The 26,128-nt window shown below is 37.7% G+C and overlaps 2 protein-coding genes across 2 annotated transcripts; both read right to left on the reverse strand.

The window, feature by feature from the left end:
• Positions 1-7,198: 7,198 nt before the first annotated feature.
• On the reverse strand, positions 7,199-8,137 carry LOC100340983 (olfactory receptor 8I2-like). Its single transcript, XM_002709127.2, has one exon. The coding sequence runs from the start codon at positions 8,135-8,137 to the stop codon at positions 7,199-7,201; it is 939 nt and encodes a 312-aa protein (XP_002709173.2).
• Positions 8,138-17,574: 9,437 nt separating this feature from the next.
• Positions 17,575-18,513, reverse strand: LOC100340465 (olfactory receptor 5J3-like). Its single transcript, XM_002709125.3, has one exon. The coding sequence runs from the start codon at positions 18,511-18,513 to the stop codon at positions 17,575-17,577; it is 939 nt and encodes a 312-aa protein (XP_002709171.2).
• Positions 18,514-26,128: the final 7,615 nt, after the last annotated feature.

The raw sequence follows: 26,128 nt of genomic DNA on the forward strand, positions 1-26,128 counted from the left end.
CTTTTTCTTTCTTTCTTTTTTTTTTTTTTTTTTTTTTTTGACAGGCAGAGTGCACAATGAGAGAGAGACAGAGAGAAAGATCTCCCTTTTCTGTTGGTTCACCCCTCAGTGGCAGCTGCAGCTGCCATACCGCGCTGATCCGAAGGCAGGAGCCAGGTGCTTCTCCTAGTCTCCCATGCGGGTGCAGGGCTCAAGCACTTGGGCCATCCTCCACTGCCTTCCAATGGCACAGCAGAGAGCTGGACTGGAAGAGGAGCAACCGGGACAGAATCCGGCACCCTGACCGGGACTAGAACCCCCGGTGCCGGCGCTGCAGGTGGAGGATTAGCCTATTGAACCATGACGCCAGCCCTATAAATCATTTCTAAGTATTCATTTCTAGAATACATGATGTTTTTCTCACATAACTCATTAAAAAATCCTCCAAAAATTTTATTTTCAAATATTAACATTACATGCAGACATTAATTCAACCAAGTCTTTGTGTTTCCTGCTATAAATCCTGACAATCCTTAAAGAATGACTAAATGAGATATTCTCTTCAAGACCTCATTTTATTTCATCTGAATGAAAGCATGGCCATTTTGTGAATAATACTTACTGTGAGCCAAAGCTAGTGAAAATGGAAATTCTTCCAATATCATCTTATAAAAATTTTTCAGCATCAATATTTCCTACAAATAAGATACAAACACCATTTGCATAACAGAACATTTCTGCTATGTGATGTTTTCTTTGAGAAGAGTAAATTTTACACTTTTGTGCATTCATTTTGTTAATTCTGAAGTCAAATTTGCAACCTAGAAAGTTTGTGTGACTCCTGGTCAAACTGACAATTTAACAGGAAGTTCTGTCCCAAAGACAGAAAAATACCAAGCAGATCCTGTGGCTATAAACAGAGCATCCGCTGGCTTGCCTCTCATCTGGATCCTATCTGGAGCCTCCTTATGCAGGAGGTTGATGATGTTGCAACACTTGGTCATCCTCAGAGACCAATTTCTAGAGAAGATTGCTTGGTGTGTTCCCAATGGCAAAAGTTCAAGGATGAAATGAAGCCGAGTTAGGTGTTGAACATTTAGAAGTCCCCATGTGAAGAACAACAAATTACTTCATCTTCTGTGATGATTTCAAATGCAGTTTTTATTTATTCATTTATAATTGACACCTAAGAGTTATACCTACTTATGGAGGTACAACGTGATGTGTTGTACATGCCCACACGTGTAATGATCAAATCTGTCTATTTTCAACTAGGATGAAAGAAATTCTTTACAAATAAATCTCTATTCTATGACTGACAACCTCAAGAACAGAATAACATTGCTTAGTGATTAAACATTTTTACAGATAAAAGTTTCATTGTATCACAGAAATCACACAGGTTCACACAGAAAAAATGAGAATACAGCAAAATATAAAGACTAAGAATGAAATTCTAAATTGCTGCTAATATGTTATGAACACAATTATAATTTCTCCCAATTATTTCATTTTGTGTACATAATAATTACTTGTAGGTGTAATAAGATTTTCATAGTTGTCATTATAGTGTACATTCAGTAGGTCATCTTCACTTTATTTCTAAATGGTTTTAAAGATTTATTTATTTCAAAGGTAGATTTGCAGAAAGAAAGGGAGAGACAGACAGAGAGAGTGAGAGCAGGAGCAAGGGCGCAATGGCAGAGAGGGGGAAAGAGAGACTCTTCCACCCGTTGTTGCACTTCCTGAATGCCTGCAGCAGCCAGAGCTGTGTCAGGTTGAAGCCAGGAGCCAGCAGTTTCATCTGGGTCTCACATGCAGATGCAGGGGTCCAAGCACTTTGGCTGTCTTCTGCTGCTCTCCCAGGCACATTAACAGCTGGATCAGAAGTGGAGCATGCCAGTTTATCAGGAAGCCGCTTCACCTGCTGTGCCATATTGGTGGCCCCAATGTATAAAATTTCATAACATACCATAATATATGCTATATTAACCTTTTATAAATCTCACAATTTTAGGAATTACATATGAGGTAGCGTCTCCTATTTAAGTGAGCTAGGTGTTCACCAGCTGGTAAATAGAGATGTTGAGACACTGACATAGTGTAGACTCTCCATTTGGGTTTGGCAATGTAACATTTGTTTGGCATGTACTATTTGTGCAGCACGCATTACAACTTAATGCAGTTTTCCATTTTAAACAAGAAAAATGAGAGCATAAGATAAAATCTGTCATGAGAGTAGTAAACATTTTGTCATCAAAATAGTGTGGTCAAGGTAGACATCATTGACAATTTCATGATGTAGCCAAGACTGGAAGGGCAAAAGAAGGGTTTGTCAAGAAAGGAAAGAGGGAGACAAGCTCCAGAGAGGAACCATCAGTAGGAGCAGTGAAGAAGGGACCATGTGTATACAAAATGGCACAAAGAATTATGAAGAATCTGTATTGATTATGATAAGCACTGTGCGAAAAAAAAATGAAAAGAGAGAAGGCAGACATGGGAATTTGGGAGCTTTCTCATTTTCTTAAGATTTTTAAAAAGATTTTTATTTATGTATTTATTTATTTGACAGAGTTACAGATAGTGAGTTATAGAGACAGAGAGAAAGGTCTTCCTTCTGTTGGTTCACGCCCCAAATGGCTGCCAAGGGCAGAGCTGTGCCAATCCGAAACCAGGAGCCAGGTCTTCTTCCTGGTCTCCCATGCGGGTGCAGGGGGCCAAGCACTTTGGCCATCTTCCACTGCCTTCCCTTGCCACAGCAGAGAGCTGGACTGGTAGAGCAGCAGCTGGGATTAGAACCTGGTACCATTATTGGATGCTGGCGCAGCAGGCGAAGGATTAACTTAGTGCGCCACCGTGCTGGCCCAGGAGCCTTCTCATTTTAAAAAGAATGTTTCAGGAAGTCCTTAGTGATCAGGTCACACTTACAGAAAGGAAGTAGAGAAACTTTGAAATTCTTGGAGTGAGGGTCTTCAAAACCAATATCAATGATCTACAAAACTCGCTCCTTTTTCATGATGTATCTTATCACTTTATTTTAGTAAAAATTGCATAAATTGTTTCATTGATGTCAGTTCGAAAAGCTCATAGAGAAATTGTATTAAGATAATTTTTCCATACAAAAATGTTATAACTTATGAAATTTTACATAATATGCATATTCTAAGAAATTTTATTGGCATTCATACTATTTCAGAATATTTTCATTCCTTCATGGAATTTTTGAAAAGGTCCTTAACCTTTATAGACAAGGGAAACAGGAAGATATCAAAATTAAATGCAATTAAATTTGTTTTAGTTTCATTGACTAATTTGTTTCTTTAGGCATTCTTGAAATATTTTTTTAAATAATGAACATTATGAAAAGTGATTTTGTTTTGACAGGCAGAGTTAGAAAGTGAGAGAGAGAAACACAGAGAAAGGTCTTCCTTTTTCCGTTGGTTCACGCCCCAAATAGTCGCCAGGAGCCAGGTGCTTCCTCCTGGTCTCCCATGCGGGTGCAGGGCCCAAGCACTTGGGCCATCCTCCACTGGTTTCCTGGGCCACAGCAGAGAGCTGGACTGGAAGAGGAGCAACTGAGAGAGAATCTGGCACCCCAAGCGGGACTAGAACCCGGGGTGCCAGCGCTGCATGCGGAGGATTAGCCAAGTGAGCCACAGGGCCAGCCATGATTTTTTAAAATGTTCTTAGGTTACCAGTGCTGTGGGGCTCTCAGGTCAATCCTATGACTGCTACACCAGCATCCTGTATGGACGCCAGTTCTAGTCCAGGCTGCTCTTCTTTGATCCAGCTCCTTGCTATGGCTAGGAAAGAAATGCAAGATGGCCCAAGTGCTTGGGCCCCTATAGCTTTTTTTTTTTTTTTTTTTTTTTTTTTTTTTTTTTTTGACAGGCAGAGTGGACAGTGAGAGAAAGAGACAGAGAGCAAGGTCTTCCTTTTTCCGTTGGTTCACCCCCCAATGGCCGCTGTGGCTGGCTTACCACGCTGATCGAAAGCCAGGAGCCAGGTGCTTCTCCTGGTCTCCCATGGGGTGCAGGGCCCAAGCACTTGGGCCATCCTCCACTACACTCCCGGGCCACAGCAGAGAGCTGGCCTGGAAGAGGGGCAACCGGGACAGAATCCGGTGCTCTGACTGGGACTAGAACCTGGTGTGCTGGCACAGAGGATTAGACTATTGAGCAGCGGCGCCGGCCAACATATAACATTCTTAACATAAACTGAGTATTTTGAAACTGGATGCCTCCAACCTTCTTTAAACTGAGTGTTTTTTCCTCATCAGAAAGGAAAAAATAAGATTTCTGGAAAATCTTATGTAGGATGTTGCTGCAGGAGACATAGTCCCCAGGTCTAGGGATTAAGCTACTGGACTGGGAGAGACCAAGAGTGCTGTTAAAGGGAGACAGAGAAAATGACTGAAGAAACAGGGAAGCTCACTCTGAAAAATTACAGGATTTTGCAGATGATGCAGAAAGATACTAGCAGAGAATGATGGGAGGCATAACAGGGGCCAATATGAGGAATGTGTGAGAAACAGCATATCTATGGACACTTAGGGATAATTTGGAGCAAATAAATTGTCTTACAATTTCTTACAGTGAATGAGAACAAATGTTTATTTTGCCACTATTGAAAGACTAACAAGTCAGAATGGGTAATATAAAAACAATTACATTAATTAATGCTATGTAAACAATTATTACTAAACTAAATACTCAGAACAATTGGAAATGAAAATACACAGAATTAGCATGAAGATAAATATAATAAGGTGTGAAAGCTTTGATGTTACACACATTCATAAAAAATGAACATTATATTAAGAATGCATGAATCAAAGTAATTTTAGTGAAAGAGGAAGAAATAAAAATAGTTTCATACTTCTCAATGGTTATGACAAAAATCCTCACAGTAATTAATCTCAATTAATACTGTTATTAATAGAACAATCTAAAACCTCACGTGGGGTTACTAAAAAGGAGTGATGAGGTAGACCATAATACTCTGTGCAATATAGTGGTATATTTCATAAATTAATTAGTAAATTATCATTTCCTTAGTTTCAATCTAAGAAGTTACACTGTAAAATTAAGTTTGTAGGAGTCAGAACTTGGTTACATGATCAGAGAAGAAAGTAAACAAATATACACATATGTGCATATACACAGATCCCTTCATACAGTCCAAGATAGAAGATGAGTTCTCTCTATGAGAGGTTTCATTCAGAAAAATTCTTTGGAGAAATAATGCTTAAAGCAAAGATACCATAATCAATATACATGAATCTGCCAAATACTTTTATTGCCTTCATTTTCTGTGTGGTAAAATTTCCCAAAATACTTTGAAAGACTTTGGTAAATGGAATTTTCTTTCAAAAATTTCCCTGCATCTTTTATGAGGCATCCCTTTTTCATTAATAACTCATTCTTTAACTAAAATTGAATAACCAAGGAGTAAAGTACGCTTTCCTGGCTGATCCTAACTCTTAATAATTGTTTCACATTGATTTTATGTATTTTGGAATATATGTTAATTACTATAACACATTTAATTGATAAATAGACAATTACTTTGAAAGTCAATAAATACATGACTATCCAATCGCCATAATCTATACAAATGTGAACAATATGAAGTTCTTGAACTTACTAAATATATTTAGTTAGCATTTCACACTGATGCATTTGTTAGATGTTACAAGAACAAACAATAATAAACCAACTCCTCTCAGTGATTATAGTCTTATTTGAAAGAAATATTATTATAGATGTTTTCAATAACAAAAAACCCTTTTTAGAAGATGGCTTTTAAAATCTGTTTATTTCTTTACCTTTAATTTATTTGAAGGAAAGGGAACAGAGCCTGAGAGACCTTTCAACCACTAGTTCATTCCTATGAAGGCCACAACAGTTAGGGCTGACCTGAGCCAATACCAGGAGCCTGGAACTGCATCCAAGTCTGCCCTGTGTGTGGTGGAGACCCAAATACTTCACCTGCGCCTGCTGCCTCCCAGGGTGCACATTAGCAGGGAACTGGACCAAAGCAGAGCAAGAACTAGAAACTAGGCACTCTCATATGGACTGAGGATATCCCAAGCAGTGTCTTAACTTTTGTGTCAAATGCCATTCCCAAATTAACCTTTAGTTTCTTTCAAAACATTTTTTAAACATGATACGCCAATTTGATAATTCACAGACACTAAGGGCAGTATGACACAATGCATCTTTTCCAATAGTCAATTTGTAACAATCCCTGTGTGTTCATTAAACCAAGTTTATGTTAAAGTCTTTTTGAAGGCAAAAGTTCTCACACACATACACACAGTTTCTCTCTATAACAATATAAGCCTAAAAGTAATTTTGTGTGTCAGAGATGTGAGAATACATTCACACACACACACACACACACATAAATATGTATCTTCATGTTCTTCCAGGTATAATACCACCATTAGTGATCCATGTATCCATATACACAAATAAATATAGATACACATATACCACATATCATAGCATAGGAAAAGATCAAAATTCAAAATTTCAGTGACAATTTCTGATTGTACATTGCTTTTGTAACATTGTGTAGTAGAAAAATGGTAATTGCAACCAACACAATTCTAGGATATTCTGCAACCAATATGTCTGAAATATTAATGATAAAAAATTAAGCGTTAAAACAAAGAGACTCTCCGTTACTAAGAGATGTCTACATATGCTACATGATGTCCCTTGTCCCCATTAGTGTCTGTTGAAATGACTTCAGTCTTTTATTATTCTCATTTGTAGCTAATGTTTGATAATTTTTTGTTTATTTTGTGCTCTTTTCTTTGCTCTCGGTTAATTCATTGCCATTTCTAGATGTTAGTAAAACTTTAGGTTATGACTTCTCATCATTCTAATTTTCTATTCTCGATTTGCCAACAGCTAAGAAAACAGAATGCCAAACCATGCTAAGTGTAAATTCAACAATCTTGAAACATGGTTCAGTGCTATGGCGTGGTCACAAGGGATGTTCAATGCCACTTTCCTTCTTGCACATATCTAAGAAAGAATAGTTTATATGCTAAGAAAACTCCTAGTGCAGTGAAATAATATAATAATTTCAAGGCTCTTAGTGCACATTCATTGACTTTCATGTTTTTGAAATTTACTATTAATTTTTCTAATTGTTGGAACGCTCAATCCCCATATGTTTCTATTTAATTATAACCTGCCTTGATTTGTCATGGAAAACATTTTCTTTTTAAGACTCTCAAAAGAGCATTTTTCACATCTTTGTTCCTCAGACTATAGATCAGTGGATTTAGCATTGGAATGACAATGGTATAGAATACTGTTGCCACCTGAGCCTGATTCAAGGAAGATGTGTTATCAGGCTGCAGATGTGTGAAGATCAGGGACCCATAGTAGATAGTCACACCCATGAGGTGGGAGGCACAGGTGGAGAAGGCTTTCTGCCTGCCTGCCGCAGACTGGATCTTCAGGATGGCTATGATGATGGCGATGTATGTAATTGTGATGATCAAGAGAGAACTAAGAAGAGTGAAGCCAGCTAAAAAAAAGATCACCATTTCTGTGTCGAATTCCTCTACACAGGACAGGGCCAAAAGAGCTGCAGTGTCACACAAAAAATGATTGATGCTGGAGTCACAGAATGCCAAACGGCTGATCACACAGACGGACACCAGCGAAATCGTGAAACCTACCGCATAGGGCAGTACGCCCAGCCAGTTGCACAGTTTGGGGGACATAACTACAGAGTATAATAAGGGATTGCAGATTGCTACATAGCGATCATAGGCCATTGATCCCAGAAGAAAACATTCACAGCACACCAGACCGACAAAGAAGTACATTTGAACAAAGCAGCCTACAAAGGAGATGGTTTTTTGGTTGGATTGGAGATTGACTAGTGCCTCGGGTGTTACAGTGGAGGAATAACATATGTCAATGAATGCTAAATTGCTAAGGAAAAAGTACATAGGAGTGTGAAGCTGGGAGTCAGCTCTGATTAACAGAATTAGTCCCAGGTTCCCCAATATAGTGAACAGATAGATGAAGAGAAATGTCAGGAAAAGACTGACTTGTAATTCAGGGTGATCTGCAAATCCAGAGAGGATGAAGACACTCAACTCAGTGAGATTTTTCCCAGTCAGATACATCAACTGCAAATTTTGAATTTCCTGCTAAATAAACAATGACAAAAGTCAGAGAAAGATTCAAGTTCAACGATCAAATAACCAATCAACTTAGATTCTAATAATTAGACAATGACAAATGGAAAGTAAATCTATAACAACTTCAAGTTAGCTGCAAATGTATACTATCTTTTTATAAAACTGACAAACACTAATAAAAATTCCCAAGTTTCCAAGCTAATAACTGTATAGAATTAGTAGCACTCTAAAAATATTCTTTTGCAATGATTTACAGAGACCTCCTGAGATTTTTAGTCCTCTATCTCAGTCTATTATGGGACCCAAAATTATCCAACTAGTAATTTATATAACAGAATGAGTTACATCATTTGGAGAAATGAAATCTAATGATACCTTTATGTAACAGTCCAATTTTCTTAACATTTCACAGCTAGTTTCCAGTGCTATTTGAGGTTCTTAATAAAATGTAGATGAACACAACTAATATTTCCTTAGACTCAATATAGCTTTGCTAGATTTTGATGACAAGAAAGGAAAAATGAAATCTGAAGCACCTTGCTTCTATTACATATCAATGCTAAAATTTCATACAATTTTTTCTTCTGGCACATACCCTTTCTTTCAACCACTGACCTAGGACCACTTGAGGAACTTAGTCTATATTGCACTTCAATTCTTTCCAATCTTATGTGACTGTTTCCAACGAAAAGCACATAGGACATCAGGTGATCAACAGTTCATTACTGAGCTAATTTGTTAAGTCAATGACAAAAAGAGTACGGTAAACATTTAAAACAGGATGAAATTCTGAGATGATCTCACTGACATGAGAGGATTCTTTTCCTAATCCAATTGACAAAAATAAAGAAAAGTGAAACTGGTTTTCAAACATCTAACAGAGTAACTGAAAGGAATATCATGTTCTATCAACAATACTTATTAATTGAATTTGATACATGCTCACAGGTGTTCCTATTTATTTATTTCATAAACATGTGTTCATTGAAAACATAGCCTTGCATATCACTAAAGATACTTCTCTCAAGGCCTAACAGAAGATGAAAGATATTAATAGGAACAGTTATTCAATGTGAAAAGCACAAACACACACAAGAGTGAGGAAAGAAGAGGTTTCTGAGTGAGACTTACCTTGGATTCAGTCCTGCAAATTAATCCCCCTTGCTTTTCTGCTATAATCTAATAGCTTTTATTATAACCAACTGATTATTAAGTTTATTATTTTTGTCTGATCTGTAATTGTGAATCCCATGAAATGTCAAAATAATGGCTTGGGTCTTTTATTTTTATTGCTGCTGCTGCTTCTATTGTATTTGCTATTTAGCTTAGAGCTTTATTTGCTATAGAATGTAGCCTTATAAGTAGTATGAAGTTAATAAGAAAATTTTACTGGTTTTGGTAGCTCTGGGTGTTGTTTGCATTATTTTCTATTCACAGGATACCAATAAGGATAAAACATGCAAAGATAATTTTTATTTTATGCCTTATTGAGAAGTAAAAGTCTTTACTATTAGTGTATCTCTTAGGAAGTCCAATGAAAAAGCGTTTCCTTCTGAAATCCAGTGTCTTAAACGGTCCACTTATGCAAGCATCCTATCCTCAAACCTTTAAACTCACCTCATATAGGAATTGGTCAATTAGCATCTTTGATCTCTTGAGAGTTGTATTTTAATTGTACCCCATGGTCCATTCCCAGTTTGCCTGGGATACATCTCCAAAGGGAAGTAAACAGAAATGCATACTCCTCACTATTGTGATGGCCCCAGATGTGTTGGAAATTCAACTGAAATAGTTTTTGAAACATTTGTATGTTACCAGTAGACTTGTCCATGAAACTTTTTCTAAAATATCACAATATCATGACAAAGTGAAACACGTGCTCTAGACAATCTCAGATAACCTCCACCTGGTACTTTCAGATTGATCACCCAGCAAGGAGATGTGAGCTTTCCTACTCACTGTTTTCATGCTGTGACTATGTGTGAAATTATGTTAACAAGTTATGCATCATATTTAAAACAAGAATTCTGTGGTCTTTTGCAAAAGATTTACTTATTTATTTGAAAAGCAGAGTTACAGAGCCAGAGGCAGAGCCAGAGAGGTCTTCTACCCACTGGTTCACTCCCCAAATGGCCACAAGGCTGGAGCTGCACCACTCCAAAGCCAGGAGCCAGGAGCTTTTTCCAGGTCTCTCACATGATTGCAGGGGCCTAAGGACTTGGGCCATCTTCTACTGCTTTCCCAGGCCATAGCAGAGATCTGGGTCAGAAATAGAGCAGCTGGGACTGAATGCCAACACTACAGGCCAGCTCCCTGTGAGTTGTTTTTTTTTTTTTAATTTTTTTTTTAATTTTTTTTATTTTTTGACAGGCAGAGTGGACAGTGAGAGAGAGAGACAGAGAGAAAGGTCTTCCTTTGCCGTTGGTTCACTCTCCAATGGCTGCCGCGGCCAGCGTGCTGCGGCCGGCGCACCGCGCTGATCCGATGGCAGGAGCCAGGAGCCAGGTGCTTTTTCCTGGTCTCCCATGGGGTGCAGGGCCCAAGCACCTGGGCCATCCTCCACTGCACTCCCTGGCCACAGCAGAGAGCTGGCCTGGAAGAGGGGCAACCGGGACATAATCCGGCGCCCCAGCCGGGACTAGAACCCGGTGTGCCGGCGCCGCTAGGCGGAGGATTAGCCTAGTGAGCCATGGCGCCGGCCTAGAGTTTTTTTTTTTTTTTTTTTTTTTTAACTGCCCAATGTTGTATTCACTAAATTATTGATTGAGATAAAAAAGCCTTCTAAAAAAAGAACAAAACCTTTGAAGCAAAAGTCAAACTGCATGGCTGAATTTGCATTATAATTATTTTAAAAATCTATTTAGTTGTTTGAAACATCTTCTTGGGATTCACCTATGCAGAGATTCCCACTTATCAATAGTCCATTGTTAGCCACCAACAGATTGCTTTGTTGTTGGAACAACATGCAGAAAGTACTATACAATTTTCTATCTGATATTAAAATCCTCAATCACAAAAAGGCATCACTAATCATTGGCCATCTGACTTGAGTCTTTTGAGCAGTCTTTGTCTCCTGTGACATCTCATTAGATTAGCACATTGAGTCAAAATGTGTTTGCATGTACCTTTGAGTAGTCATTACATTGTTAAACCATATTTGGTTGACTGTCAATTGCATGTGTTTAAAATTTTGCACTGTATTGAACTCTACAAAAATATGATCCCTTCATTAATACAGCATTCGAAGTTGTTTTCAATTCAATATTTTTCTGTGATTTTTTTTTTATTTTTGTCGTTTACACCTAAAAAATAACTTAAGTTGGAGCATGTTGAACATGGAACATTCATTAGTGTATATGTGTGTGTGTAAATATATATGTGTATGTAATCACAAATCTTAATCTTATGATATGAACATTCTCAAACACACACACACATTCATATATTTTCAGCATTCCACTACTAACAGACTTTGGTTTGAAAGAAAAACAAACACATACCTTCAGATTGGATGTAGATCTATAAAAAACAAGAAATCACAGACACTTACGTATTATAAAAGCTAGATCTAACTAATTTGATTCCCAGAAAACATAAAATTTCTTGTCAATAACAAGTTTATCTCATATTTCAGAAACAGTTGAAGCAAACTTCACAAAAATATTATTGACCAATGCTTGGTGACTATTAGAAAAACTATCATTAGGACATAAAATCTTGTAGATCTGAGAAGTTAGTTTTTGTTTCCCATTTATAATTTAAAATTGTTTGGAATATTCACCCTAACAATTTACAAGTTAAGTCAGCAATATTTTAAAACAACTGTATTTTCAGCCATTTTGATTATGTTTCTGAACAGCAAAAGCCATGTGCTATGATTTCATATGTTATCCTTGAGTTGATATTATTTTTCCATGTTTTTGGCCCAATGACCCTATTTTCACATCAATTTATTACTTAAATCAAAATAGAAACCCTAGTTCCTCAAGTGGGCTCTCATGAAATCAATTAATAATTTCTAGAAAGAGGAGCATGATCACAGATTCTATCTTCATTAATTTTCACATTTTTGATTTTGACTCATTCCCTCATTCTTATTGTTCTGTATGTTTATTATTCCAGTATATTAGAATATAATAGACTTAATAGCAAAAACACATAACAAAATTAATATAATATTTGCACTGACAAAGCTATTTCTATACACCTGTTTTGGAAAGTAATTTGTAAGAATGTGGTTTATATACACTATGGAGTACTACTCAACTATAAAAAAGAATGAAATTTTGTATTTTGCAACAAAGTGAATGCAAATAGAAACCATTATGCTTAGTGAAATAAACCAGTCTCCATAAGACAAATATATGTTTTCCTACTCTGTGGTAACTAGTAGAATTAAAAAAAAATGTAATGTATATGAGCAAAATTGGCATTTAGAGAATTGCTTATTTTTTATGGCCCTGTCTCTACTGTTGAGGAACCATGGTTTAATTTCCTTTTAATATAGGTTGAATTCTTTACTTAGTAGAAGGTCAATTTATGAGTATAAAATGAACTGAAAGTATGCAATTACAAAAATTATGAAAATTAGAAAGGAAGGAGTAATGAGGGTGGGAAGTATCACTCTGCTCCTAAATCTGTATAAATGAAATTTGTTCACCTTATAAAATCAAAAACTTATTAAAAGATTTTAAGTTACATGACATAAAAGAAACAGATCTGCAGACTTGAACTTGGAGATTTACAGCTATGAATTCACTATTATTTTATTTGTTAAATATATCATCATCTTCACAAACTCAAAAGCATTGTTCACTACATATTTCAAATTTGTCATTTAGCAAAGCTGTTGTTCTGAATTTAGTTTGTAATGCCTTTCTATGTGAACAGAATAATAAATATCACTTGTATTGATGGGTTAACATAAGCAACATGAAGGCCTAAGGCACTGGGAGAGGCTTCAAGTGAAGCCATGGGCTCTGGGCTCCATGCCTCAAAGAGTTTTGCCTGTACCCCAGACCCTGACAAGATCACTGTCTCTCTCCCTTTCTAAATGCTTCCCGTACCTCACCAGGTCTCCTCAGTTCCTACAAACTTAAATTCTTGGTTCCATCAGCAGGTGTTTCCTACATATTTTGTTCATTAGCTCTGAGTTAGAGTTTAATTATCCCTTTTTCAATCTAGTCTCCCATTAAGTTCTCATGTAACCCTAACTTGTGTAGGGATATTTTGTTTGTTAGTTCTAGGTTAAAGCTTAATTATCCTATTTTTCAACAGGTAGCTTTTCATTCTAGACTCCGCTTAAATGCAGCTCCCCTCAAGACTTGTGCACACAGGTCTCAGCACGTCTCTGGTATCCCCTACCTTCTTTCTCAAGTCTCTCTTTCGGTCTCCCTGTGTCAGGTCCTTCTTGTGTAGATAAAACCTCAGAGGAGATTTGCTAGGAAGCATTTTTATTCCCCAGTTCTGCTTCTTTATCCTTCACAGGCCTAGTCACCAACCTAAGTGGTAACCAGGATTGGTACCCTCTCTCCAAACTCTAGCCTGAAACACATTTGTTTCCTAAGCCTCAGTGATTCTCACTGTTACCCAAAAGATAAAGTCAGAATTTATCCCTTGTGTCTGAATCCTAACTCAGGCTCACAGCCTATTGTTCCCCACTCCAAGCCCTGCATTTTTCTCCAGGTTTTAAGAATCCATATGAAGGAATTCATCTCTTCCTACTGTGCCCACACCCATCCCCACCTACAATAGCTAAAGAAATTATCCAACTTTGTATATTAGGAAATTTTTAAATCAGTAGGAAATTTTTAAATCTAGCAAAAACTGAGTTTACAAGAAGTCTAAAAAAAGAGAATGAGAATATAAGAATTCTCACATTTCATAACACATTATCTGAAACTTAGCCAAGTTTTTGGGAAGGAGATTCATTTCACTTGAATGGAAAAAAAAAGTGTAATTATTTAATTTAGTCATAATACTTTTGAATATTTTACACATGAAATTAGAATATGGTGGGTTGATTATAAGAATTTACGTGTCTCTTGATTCTGGTTATTGACATTGGTGCCCAGGTCACATTCCAATAAGCATGCCCAACATTGCTGTTATAGCTAGAATTGACGAAATCACTACATGCTTATAGAACAAGAGGCACGTAAATCGAAAAGTGGCCAGGAAATAAATATAGCTATGATTAGTCCAGACAACAATTACATATTTCTAACTCATTTCCCAAATGAATTAGGGTACTATCCAAATTGCAAATTCCAACACTACTCACACAGAATGAAAAATTAGCACTTATTTGATAGAGTTTCCTGTGTGCCTAGAGGAAAATCATGTACCATAAATATCTGCTGAGTCCTAGTTTATGAGTATTTGTGTTGATTTTGAACAGTTAGCATTTTATGGGGTAAGGCAATGTAGCACAGCAAATTCAGGCACTGCTGCAATGCCAGCATCCCATAGTTGAGTGCCAGTTCAAGTCCCAGCTGCCCTTCTTCCAATTCAGTTCCCCACAATGCACCTGGGAAAGTAGTAGAGGATAGATATTCTGTGTTTCATTGAAAAAGCAACAGCTATTTCACTGATGATATCATTTATTTCCTACTGACCAAATATATCTACTGTTTAAAAAATTTGGAATATACCTAACTCAGTTTCATCTACCTTCAGAATGAAACTGTATTATATATTTATCTATAAATTAGAAATATATAAACACATAACAAAAAGTAGTAATAGCTTACTCACTTCCCAGTCTACATTATAAAAATCTGCCACAGTCTCCAGTGTTCATCGGAATCCCAGGAGAAAAAAAATTATTTTCCTCATTGAAACACTTAGTTTTTTAAAATAGTGTAGTATAGTAATTGTAAGGATGAGTTGAAGGTCAGTGCAAGATAAAAAGAATCTTTTTTGCCCCATAAATTATCTTCTCCTCCCACATTCAGGGAAATGTTTTATCTGTATCTTGGTAGCCCAGTCCCACCTTTGATAGGGAGCTTATTTTAATAGTATTTGCAAATATAAATAGCTCATTTTTTTTGACAGGCAGAGTGGACAGTGAGAGAGAGAGAGAGAGAGAGAGAGAGAAAGGTCTTCCTTTTGCCATTGGTTCACCCTCCAGTGGCCGCTGTGGCCGGCGCGCTGCGGCCGCACCATGCTGATCTGAAGGCAGGAGTCAGGTGCTTCTCCTGGTCTCCCATGGGGTGCAGGGCCCAAGCACTTGGGGCATCCTTCACTGCACTCCTGGGCCATAGCGGAGAGCTGGCCTGGAAGAGGGGCAACCGGGACAGAATCCGGTGCCCCGACCAGGACTAGAACCCGGTGTGCCGGCGCCACTAGGCGGAGGATTAACCTGTTGAGCCGCGGCGCCGGCCAGTTCATTTTATTTTTGTGAGTTTTAATTATCTTACAATTACAAGATCCCCTGCATTGCATACTCTAGGATAAAATGCACTGAATGCTATTAAAAAAGTGTAACAGCCTATAGAAATCAAGTTCACTTAGTATCATTTTGTTTGTTTGTTTGTTTGTTTGTTTTATTTCATTCTAAAAGGTAAAACTTTCATATGATCACACTTATATGAATACCTCACACACACAGATGCCACAAATATATGACTTTCAGGGACTCAGTTTCAAATAATGTGTTGAATGTTTGAAAAATCAAGAGGATTATACAAGTGTTTTGAGAGAAACATTCAAAAAGTTCATGTTTTCTTTCTTTTTCTGTTTCTCAAATAAGTAATAAATAATTAACATTTTAATGTTTCATGGAAATGCATATTATGAAAACATTGTGTCAGTTCCAAATATATTTTTATAAAAATAAACATTTAATTACATTTTGCATACAATTTTTGATGCGCCCTCATATGTTCTCGTCATTTGTATTATTTCATTCTCACAGTTAGACTTTCATATCAATTTCTTTCAAGAATGTCCTATATAATAATAATTTCAATATCATTTATACAGCTATGGGTATGATATTAACTGATGCTGATATTCATTTATGTGACCATGGCTATCACTGAGAAGAAAATGTAAAAGGTTAATTAGCCTGTCATGAATAAACATGAATTAACAAACATGGAGTCATCATGTGTCACATTGTGCTACTTGATGTGATTGTCTTGGCTTATTTCAATATTTAAAATGAACTCCAAAAATTCCATATTATTTTGTTTTAAGCAAAAATATTCTCTATAATACTTTTTTCCTGCACCAGATAGGGTGGCTCACTACAATTTCAGGAGAGATCACTATGGAATAATCAGTGTTTGTGGGGACGATTTTATGGTGATGTGCACATATGTGTAATGCGAGTTGAAGGGAAAACATTCTCCTCCCAGTTTCTCCTTTTCTAGAACACCTCTTTGGATGTCTACAAAAAACACCAGTGGATCCTTACAGGAAAGGGGACAATAAATCTGATTGTCAATGACTTCCTACAGACCTTAGACCTTATTCATTTTTTCTAAATGTAAAGGAAGACTCTTCAGAATAGGCTTTCTCTGAGTGTTAGTAATGCCTCCATACCATGTGATAATAAAACTATGGCAATTGTCCTGTTTGATTTTATAGGCAGTAGTGGAAACTGACAGTCAGACAGGGAGAATGATTTAGACAAATCACTGGGAGTGGCCAAGCAATCTAGAAGAGAGAGAAAAAGAAAGAGAGAGGAAGAGAGTGATCAAAAGACAGAGTTCTCATCCACTGGTTCATTCCCCAAACGCCTGAGAGGGCTAAGGCTGGGCCTGGGCCAAAGCTGGGAGCCCAGACACAATCCAAGATTCCTACATGGGTGGCAGGAACCTAAGTACCTGAGCCATCAGCTTGTCCTCTTAGGGTGTACACTGGCAGGAAGACAAGACCGGTAACCACACTTAGACCCTCGGGTGGGACATGGGATTCACAACCTCTAGGCTAAACATCCTGGGCGCTTTAAGTGTGCACATTTGTTTTAGAGAAGACCAAGCTGTAAATAATCCCTGCTAATGCCTGAACATGTGTTTATCTATTTTCTGAGTAATACAAGTACAAATACATTTTTGTCTTGAAAGGGTTTTTCCTTATTTCTAATCTAAATACAAAGACTAAGCTAAGAGAAATTTAATATTTTATTACTTATGAATTTTGTGTTTATATGTAGTCATCTCTACCCATATATAATGGATCAAAACACAATCAGTTGTCCAGAGGTAACTACCCCAGATCTGGACCATGTGTCAACCATGTGTCCTATGGCGTGTTATTCTTCCAGGTCTCTTTCTCCGGCAGTGAAACATAAGAAGAGTCAAATTCAATAAAGGCTAAGACATCTATGGGGTTAAAACTGTATTAGAAATGTATAGACATTATTACAGGAAGCACTGTTGTGGATCCCATTTTTGGACATACATGGTGTGGAATCAGCAAGAAAAAGGTCTCATTTCTACGGTTCTTTTCACAGCCTCCTTCACTTCCTTGTTTCTTAGGCTGTAAATCAATGGGTTTAACATAGGAATCACCAGGGTGTAAAACACAGACACCACCTTTTCCTGTTCTAGGGAATAGTGGGAGCTCGGTTGAATGTAACTAAAGCTTATGGAGCCGTAGAACAACGTCACTGCAGTGAGATGAGAGGCACAGGTGGAGAAGGCTTTGTGTCTCCCCGCCGCTGAGCGGATCCTCAGGATGGCAGCAACAATGAAGATGTAGGAGATCATTACAGTCAAGAAAGTGATGATGGCAATAACACCCGAGAAGATTAAAAGCAACAGTTCATTCAGGGATGTGTCAGAACAGGATAGCTTTAGCAGCGGGGGAAGGTCACAGAAGAAGTGACTGATAACATTTGGCCCACAGAAAGTCAGTTTTGTTAAGCCAATTGTGTGTGTCAGTGAGTTGATTATACCTCCCACACATGATCCCAATACGAGCACTACACAAACCATCTTAGTCATAGCCACCGTATAAAGCAAAGGGTTCACAATGGCCACGTAACGGTCATAAGCCATTGCTGCCAGCAAGAAACCCTCTGTGGTAAGGAGTGCCACGAATAAAAAATACTGCACAATGCAAGCAGAAAATGAGATTGTCTCCTGTTCTACGAAGAAGTTCAGCAGCATTTTGGGCGCAAAAATGGATGAATAGCAAGCATCAACAAATGACAGAAAGCTAAGAAAATGATACATGGGTGTGTGGAGTTTGGGAGTAATTTGTATGAGGAAGAGCATCCCGAGATTTCCCACCAAGGAAATGGTGTAGATCAATAGGAACAACACAAAGAGGAACATCTTCAGCTCAGCACGATCTGTCAGTCCCAAAAGGACAAACTCAGTCACCAGTGTGAGGTTGGCATCAGCCATGAGTTTGTGTTTCTTGGTACCTGATAATGACAAGAAGATAGGCATAAACTGAAGAGTAACAGTGTTGCAATTATGATACCTCCAGGAACTCTTGAACAGTTGTGTGACTTGAGATAGTGGCCTCTCTTCCCCAGTTGTCTTACCTATAATATTAGAAACCAAGTAGTAACCAAGTAGTTTCTAGCCTCTTCAAGTACTTTATTTTTCCACTACATCAAAATTCCGTAAGTGAAGAAAGAAAATGTCAAGAAATTAACTTCAGATTGCATTCAAAACTCTGGTATTTTCAAACACATTTTGAACATTTATTTATTTATTTATTTACTTGAAAGGCAGAGTTAAAGGGAAAGGAAGAGGAGGAGTTAGAGGTGGACCTGAGAGAGAGAGAAAATCTTCCATCTACTGGTTCACTCCCCCAATGCTTGCAAAGGCCCAGGGCTGGACCAGGTTGAATCCAGGAGCACAAAGATTCTTTTGGATCTCCCACTTGGATGCAGGGGCCTAAGCACTCAGGTCATCTTCCACTGTTATCCCAGGCACATTAACGGAGAGCTGGATGGGAAGTAGAACAGTCAGGTTTTGAATTGAAGCCCATAGGGGACACCAGCATTGCTGGCAGAAGCTTAACCTGCTACACTACAATGAAGGTCCCAGATTGCTGGTCTTAATGTGAACAAAAAACTAAAGTGAATTTTATTATAAAGACATTGTAAAGAAAAAAAAAGTCCAGGGGTCAGCACTGTGATGTAGCGGATAAAGCTGACACTTGCAGTGTCAGCATCCCATATGGGCACCGGTTGGAGTCCTGGCTGCTCCACTTCCGATCCAGCTCTCTGCTATGGCCTGGGAAAGCCATAGAAGATGGCCCAAGTCCTTGGGACATGCAGAAGAAGCTCCTGGCTCCTGGCTTCAGATCAGTACAACTCTGGCAGTTGCAGCCACTTGGGGAGTGAACCAGCGGACGGAAGACCTCTCTCTCTTTCTCTCTCTCTTTCTCTCTGTCTCTTTCTTTCTCTCTCTATGTAACTCTGACTTTCAAATAAAATAAATAATTCTTTTAAAAAAAAAGAGCTCTTTGATAACCAACAGCAGTACCTTACAGATACTCAGGAAAGAGAAGTGCTTATGTTTATTATAAAAAAAGAAGCAAAAGAAAACCTGTAGAATAAAATAAGCTCATGAAATAGGCAGATACTTCTTTGTACCACTTCCTCACTTTCATTTGCAACACAATTCTTAGAACACCCGATTATTTCCCACGTTACCAGTGCATATCTATTTGTTAGTACTATGTTTTGACTGAGAATTTTAACTATCTTTTCATATCTATAACACAAACATTGATAAGCATAAAATATAAATTAGTAGTACATTTTAGGGTAAGATTTTTGTGCTTTTAGTTTGCGTGGTTCAGAATCTTGCCTGGCGTACCATTTGTCATGTTTTGAAATCCAGTGAAGTTTTACTTACTCAGAATCATGCTCAAAAATATTTCTCACCTGGTTCCTCCATCATAAGAGGAATCTATAACCTTTTTCCTCACACAGTCCTTCAAATAATTTCTCTTACTCATTATTCTGCATTATGCTAAAAGGAAAAGTCTTCATTGCTGACTAGGGTTTTAGTATTTCAGAACTTTGTGCTACTTTATTTGACTTACTTGCTTTTGTAATCAAGTCTTACTTATTTTAGAAGCATAAAAAACAGAACAAGGAAGGGGTGACCTTCAAAAGGCACCAGTATCCTGATGGAGCCAGATCCAGCAAGATTCTGTGTGCTTGGGTCATCCAGGCTGATCCAGCAGTCACTGTCAGCCTTTGCCAGTGAGAAGTTGCTGTGAGGACAACCTGGGCAAAAGTGAATCTTTTTTTTTTAACTTTTATTTAATGAATATAAATTTCCAAAGTACAGCTTATGGATTACAATGGCTCCCTCCCATAACGTCCCTCCCACCCGCAACCCTCCCCTTTCCCCCTCCCTCTCCCCTTCCATTCACATCAAGATTCATTTTCGATGCTCTTTATATACAGAAGAATAGTTTAGCATACATTAAGTAAAGATTTCAACAGTTTGCTCCCACACAGAAACATGAAGTGAAAAGTACTGTTTGAGTACTAGTTATAGCATTAAATCTCAAAAGTGAATCTTAAGTAAGGATGGAAAGGCTGCAAACGTCTCTGGGTACCTCGGGGCCAGGTGAAAACACATTTTTAAAAATTCAGACAAATCAGGATATTGATGCCTTTGTTTTGTCATAACATGATCCTTTCACTGAAAGACACATTGCCTTTAAGGTGGGTAAAACTCAGAACAAAAACAATCTTAGAGGTCTACTGAATTATAGCAAATAAGACAATCAAAACGTTGTTTCAAGACTATCTACAGATTAGGGCCCACGCCAAGGCACAGTAGGTTAATCCTCTACCTGTTGCGCTGACATCCCATATGGGCGCTGGTTCTAGTCCCAGATGCTCCTCTTCCAATCCAGCTCTCTGCTGTGGCCTGGGAAAGTAGTAGAAGATGGCCCAAGTCCTTGGGCCCCTGCACCCACGTGGGAGACCAGGAAGAGGCACCTATCTCCTAGCTTTGGATCGGCACAGCTCTGGCCATTGCGGTCATTGGGGAGTGAACCAATGGATGGAAGACCGTTCTGTAGCTTCCTCTCACTGTCTGTAACTCTCTCAAATAAAAAAATAAATAAAGACTATCTACAGAGACAGGTAAATTATTTCCATGAAAATATATAGTTACAGCCTAGGTTATAATAATAATAATAATAATAATAATTCTTCTTCTTCTTCTTCTTCTTCTTCTTCTTCTTCTTCTTTGACAGGCAGAGTTAGACAGTGAGAGAGAGAGACAGAGAAAAAAGTCTTCTTTCCGTTGGTTCACCCCCCAAATGGCCGCTATGGCTGGAGCTACATCTATCCGAAGCCAGGAGCCAGGTGCTTCTCCTGGTCTCCCATGGGGTGCAGGGCCCAAGCACTTGGGCCATCCTGCACTGCACTCCCTGGCCACAGCAGAGAGCTGGACTGGAAGAGGGGCAACCGGGACAGAATCCGGCACCCCGACCGGGACTAGAACCCGGTGTGCCAGCACCACAAGGCGGAGGATTAGCCTAGTCAGCTGCAGCACCAGCTGGTTATAATTCTTCTTTTAGAAAAAAAAAAAAAATCCCTCCTTTTTCCTTTTCAAAATTTTAACTGATTTGTAGATTGTGTCTACAAAAGATATACAAATAAGTGATTTTAACTTGCCAATGTAAGGCATAATATTAAACATTTCAGCTCAATTTGGAACCTCATGACTACCCATGCTCATAGTTTACTTCTTAATATTCCCCCAAAACAATTATAGGCAAACAAAAGAACCCATCAAGTCCATTAAGCACATCTTACTTTTAAAGTGATCCAGAAATTGAGTAAGATAGTACTGACAGAGAGCGAGACTGAAATTTAAACTTATTTAACACATAAGAATCAAAGGCATAGCATCCTTGGTCTGAAAGTAAGATCAAGGTGATTAAAAAACATCATATGCTGAGATGAAAAGTTCAGTGATATATTTACCTTAGTTCAAATGGGAATAGACTCCCCAGAGTTAATCTTCTGATTAAAAGATACAATACTTGTATTAACAAAATCCCTCATGCTTCTTGAGGGATTTAGGGAACTCCAAAGAATAGAATGACTCCCTGAGGCATTTCATTTCCTGCATACTATAATGAATGGAAGTAAATGCAGAATAAGTGTGGGGGAAAACAGAATGTATGGACTCTAAAAAAAAAAAAAATGCAATAATATGGATGGTGATGCCTGCTCAGTAATTGAGTATGGATACTTTGAAAGAGCACATTGCTTGGTCCTCCATGACAGAAAAAAATTAAGCAGAAACAAAACCTGAAAATCGAAGAAGGTTAAGGTAGTAGAGTAAGACCTAATAAATTCCAATTCTTGACTCACTTATATGGCAAGAGTGTTATCAGAGAAAATTTAATCTACTCCTTTGTAGAATTTCTTAAGAAGACCCCAACCATCCATCTCCTGAGCGTCTGTTTCTTCAGTCAAACATGTCTGCTGACAAACACTATTGAAGTTTCTGCCATCAGATTAAACTGCATCAAGAAGGATTTTGATAGCAATATTTGAAACTGTACATATGGGTTTACACATGTATTTAAATAAGAGTTGACTTTCATTTTATGCTGAAACTAACCTTAATTGCAAATTTCTTAAATTATAAACTAATAGGCAGGTGGTAAGGGTGGGGACTGAGCCGTAACCTAAGACTGAAGAAGGATAGATGGTGATCCATGATCCATTCCTTTGGAAGACCTAGAATAATCTTAGTACCTGATGCATTCTCCATTATTGTAAACTATAATTTACTCCCTATCCTAATATAAAAAAAGGCATTTAATTTCTCTGATCAATATTTTCTTTTCTCTTAGAATATTGTACATTATGGGCAAAAAAGTGACAAGACAATTGGCAAGAATGAAAAAACCATAAACAAATAAATGCATTCTGTAAATCCAAACTGGTGCAGGCATTGTGATACCGCAGGTTAAGCTACTGCGTAGGACTCTTGTATCCCATTATCACTTCCATTTCTGATCCAGATTCTTGATAATGCACACACTGGTAGAGAGCAGATAATGGCTCAATACTTGGCTAAGACCAACTGTAGATACACATGCTCGGTCCTCCTGAGTAAGTATCTGTGAATGGAGCCATCCAGTCCCTTTACATTGTATAATTCTCCATTTGCTTAGGTCTACTCTAATTCCTGTCATCAATTATTACAGTTCTTAGGTCTGACAGTTAATTTTGACTTCAGTAATGGAACTTGTTTTTAAATACTGTATGCCAATATGGTTATTAATGGAAATATTTTCTTAATTTCAGTTCAGATTGCTTGCTAACCATATATAGAGACACAGTTGATTTTTGTATTTTGATTTTGTAAGTATTGCTTAAGATTTTCAACATAAACAATGCTGTCTTCTAAGGAAAATGAGAGTTGTATAGCTTCCTTTGCCATTGGAGGTCTTTACATTCTTTTTTTTAATATTCATTCCTTTGTTATTTAATTTTCATCACTTTTTTTAGTATTCTCCTTTCACATTTATGTCTATCTATGCCTAGAGTGCTAGACTTTATTTTGAGTATCATTCTTTATGTATTAACAATCTCCAGTAAAATATTGAATAAACTTTTTCTCTCAAATTCAAGAAGTTGTGTCTGTTACTTCAGATTGCTTTGTTTTGTTTTGTTTTATGTAATTATTTCTCAGATTTTTCTTCTGGGACCTGAACTATGTGTCTATTGATACACTTTATGAAGCTGTACAGATTTTCATTTATTTTTATTTTTCAAATGAGAATTTCTATTGGTATATCTTCACCTTTTCTGATTATTTCATCCATTAGTTTATGTTTGTCTCAATTAATAAAACATATATAGAGTATTATTTCCCCATGAATACAAAGTCTACCTATTGTAAAACTCTCACTAAAATATTATTACTATGTGTTAAAATTCAACCACTGTGTATAATTATGCATTAATTTCATATTTAGTGTTCCTTACACTTCACATATTGTCTTTTTTTTAAAGATTTATTTTATATATTTGAAAGTCAGAATTACACAGACAGAGGAGAGGCAGAGAGAAAGAGAGAGAGAGAAGGTCTTCCATCTGATGGCTTACTCTCCAGATGGCTGCAATGGCCAGAGCTGTGCTGATCCGAAGCCAGGATCTAGGAGCTTCTTCCAGGTCTTTCACACGGGTTCAAGGGCCCAAGGACTTGGGCCATTTTCTAATGCTTTCCCAGGCTACAGCAGAGAGCTGGTTCAGAAGTGGAGCAGCCAAGACTCAAACCGGTGCCCACATGGGATGCCAGTGCTTCAGGCCAGGGTGTTAACCTGCTGTGCCACAGGGCCAGCCCCCATGTTGTCTTGATTGAGGGTATATGTTTTGAATGTTTCTTCTGAGAAGGAAGTTTAACACACATGCACAAAAATACATTGTAAAACACCCTAATTTTATGTTTAAAGAATATTAAAATCTTATGTTTACTTACACCAGTATAATACCCCTCATATCATGATACCAGTAATTCCAGCACTTCAAAATGTCTTTTTAGGGGCAGCTGTAGTGGTTAAGATGCTACTTGGGAGATTTTCATCCCATATCAGAGTGCATGAGTTTGATTACTAGCTCAACTTCTGATCTAGGCTTTTGACAAATGCAGAACTTGAGAGACAACAGATGATGGCTCACTTGACAGCCACATGAGAGACCTGGGTTGAGCTCCTGGCTTTGTATTAACAAGTTCCAGCTATGGAAGACATTTAAGGAATTAACAACAAAAATGGGAGGTCTCTGTTGGTATCTCTCTGCCCTTCAAATAAAAAAAAGAATAGATGAAAATGTAAAAATCAGTAATTCTTTAAGAACAATGCTTTTTTATGATGATTATACCGTAACAATTGGTTATTTGTTGAGAGAGAGGGAGAGAGAGAGAGAGAGAGAGGAAGAGAGAGAAACAGAGAAGGAGAGAGATCAAAAGAATCTTCTATCTGCTGGTTCACTCCCCAACTGATCACAATAGTCAGAGATTGACCAGAAGGAAGCCAGGAGCCAGGTGCTACATTCAGGTCTGCCACGTGTGTGCAGGGGCCCAAGCAGTTGGACCCTCTTCCACTGCTTTCCCAGGCCATTATCAGGGAGCTTGATCAGGAGTGGAGCAGTCAGGACTCCAAACAGAGCCCATAAGGGATGTTGGTACTTTTGATGCGGCTTAATCCACTCCAGCACAGTGCCAGCCACAGAATCTGTCTTCTTTTTTTTTTTTTTTTTTTTTTTTTTTTTTTTTTTTTGGTACTGTATAAAAAGTCAAAGATGGAAATAGTGTATTGTGCTATTGATGGGGGATGGTGTGGATGTACTTTGCAGTCCATGGCCTACTGACCCAGGCTATGAAGGTCCAATATTACATGTTACAGTTTGTGGAATATTTTAATCCTTATACCTTGGTAGACAATTTACTCATGTATTTTGAAAATCAAATCAAGATCTAGTGGTGAATTATTATGTGTTTGATAAAATGGGGAAGTTTGAGCTTTAGAAAAAGCAAATTCTCAATGTCCCCTTATATTGCTTTCTTGTGACTCAGATTCATTTTAACTCCTTGGTTGGGCTGTGGATTTAGCTATTTGACCCAAGTACTTGTTGGCAAATAATGAATAAGAAGCCATATCTGCTAGTTTATTTGTTTAGCACCACTAAATATATCAATAGAAACCCCTTCATATGCTGAAGTCAGTGGTTTTTATAGTTCTGGAAGTTTAACAAAATTGTACTTTATTAAAAATAGATTTTGTGATTTTGGTATACCTAATTTTCTTTTTTTTAACTTTTATTTAATGAATATAAATTTCCAAAGTACAGCTTATGGATTACAATGGCTAACCCCCATAACTTCCCCCCCCCACCCACAACCCTCCCCTTTCCCACTCCCTCTTCCCTTCCACATATCAAGAATCATTGTAAATTCTCTATATATACAGAAGATCAGTGTAGCATATATTAAGTAAAGATTTCAACAGTTT

The sequence above is a fragment of the Oryctolagus cuniculus genome, chromosome 1 (genome assembly GCF_964237555.1).
Source record: "Oryctolagus cuniculus chromosome 1, mOryCun1.1, whole genome shotgun sequence".
NCBI classification, from domain to species: domain Eukaryota; kingdom Metazoa; phylum Chordata; class Mammalia; order Lagomorpha; family Leporidae; genus Oryctolagus; species Oryctolagus cuniculus.

Bases quoted from the DNA above. Each gene is read 5' to 3' on its own strand.
- LOC100340983 (XM_002709127.2), bottom strand. From the start codon at position 8,137: ATGTATCTGACTGGGAAAAATCTCACTGAGTTGAGTGTCTTCATCCTC.
- LOC100340465 (XM_002709125.3), bottom strand. From the start codon at position 18,513: ATGGCTGATGCCAACCTCACACTGGTGACTGAGTTTGTCCTTTTGGGA.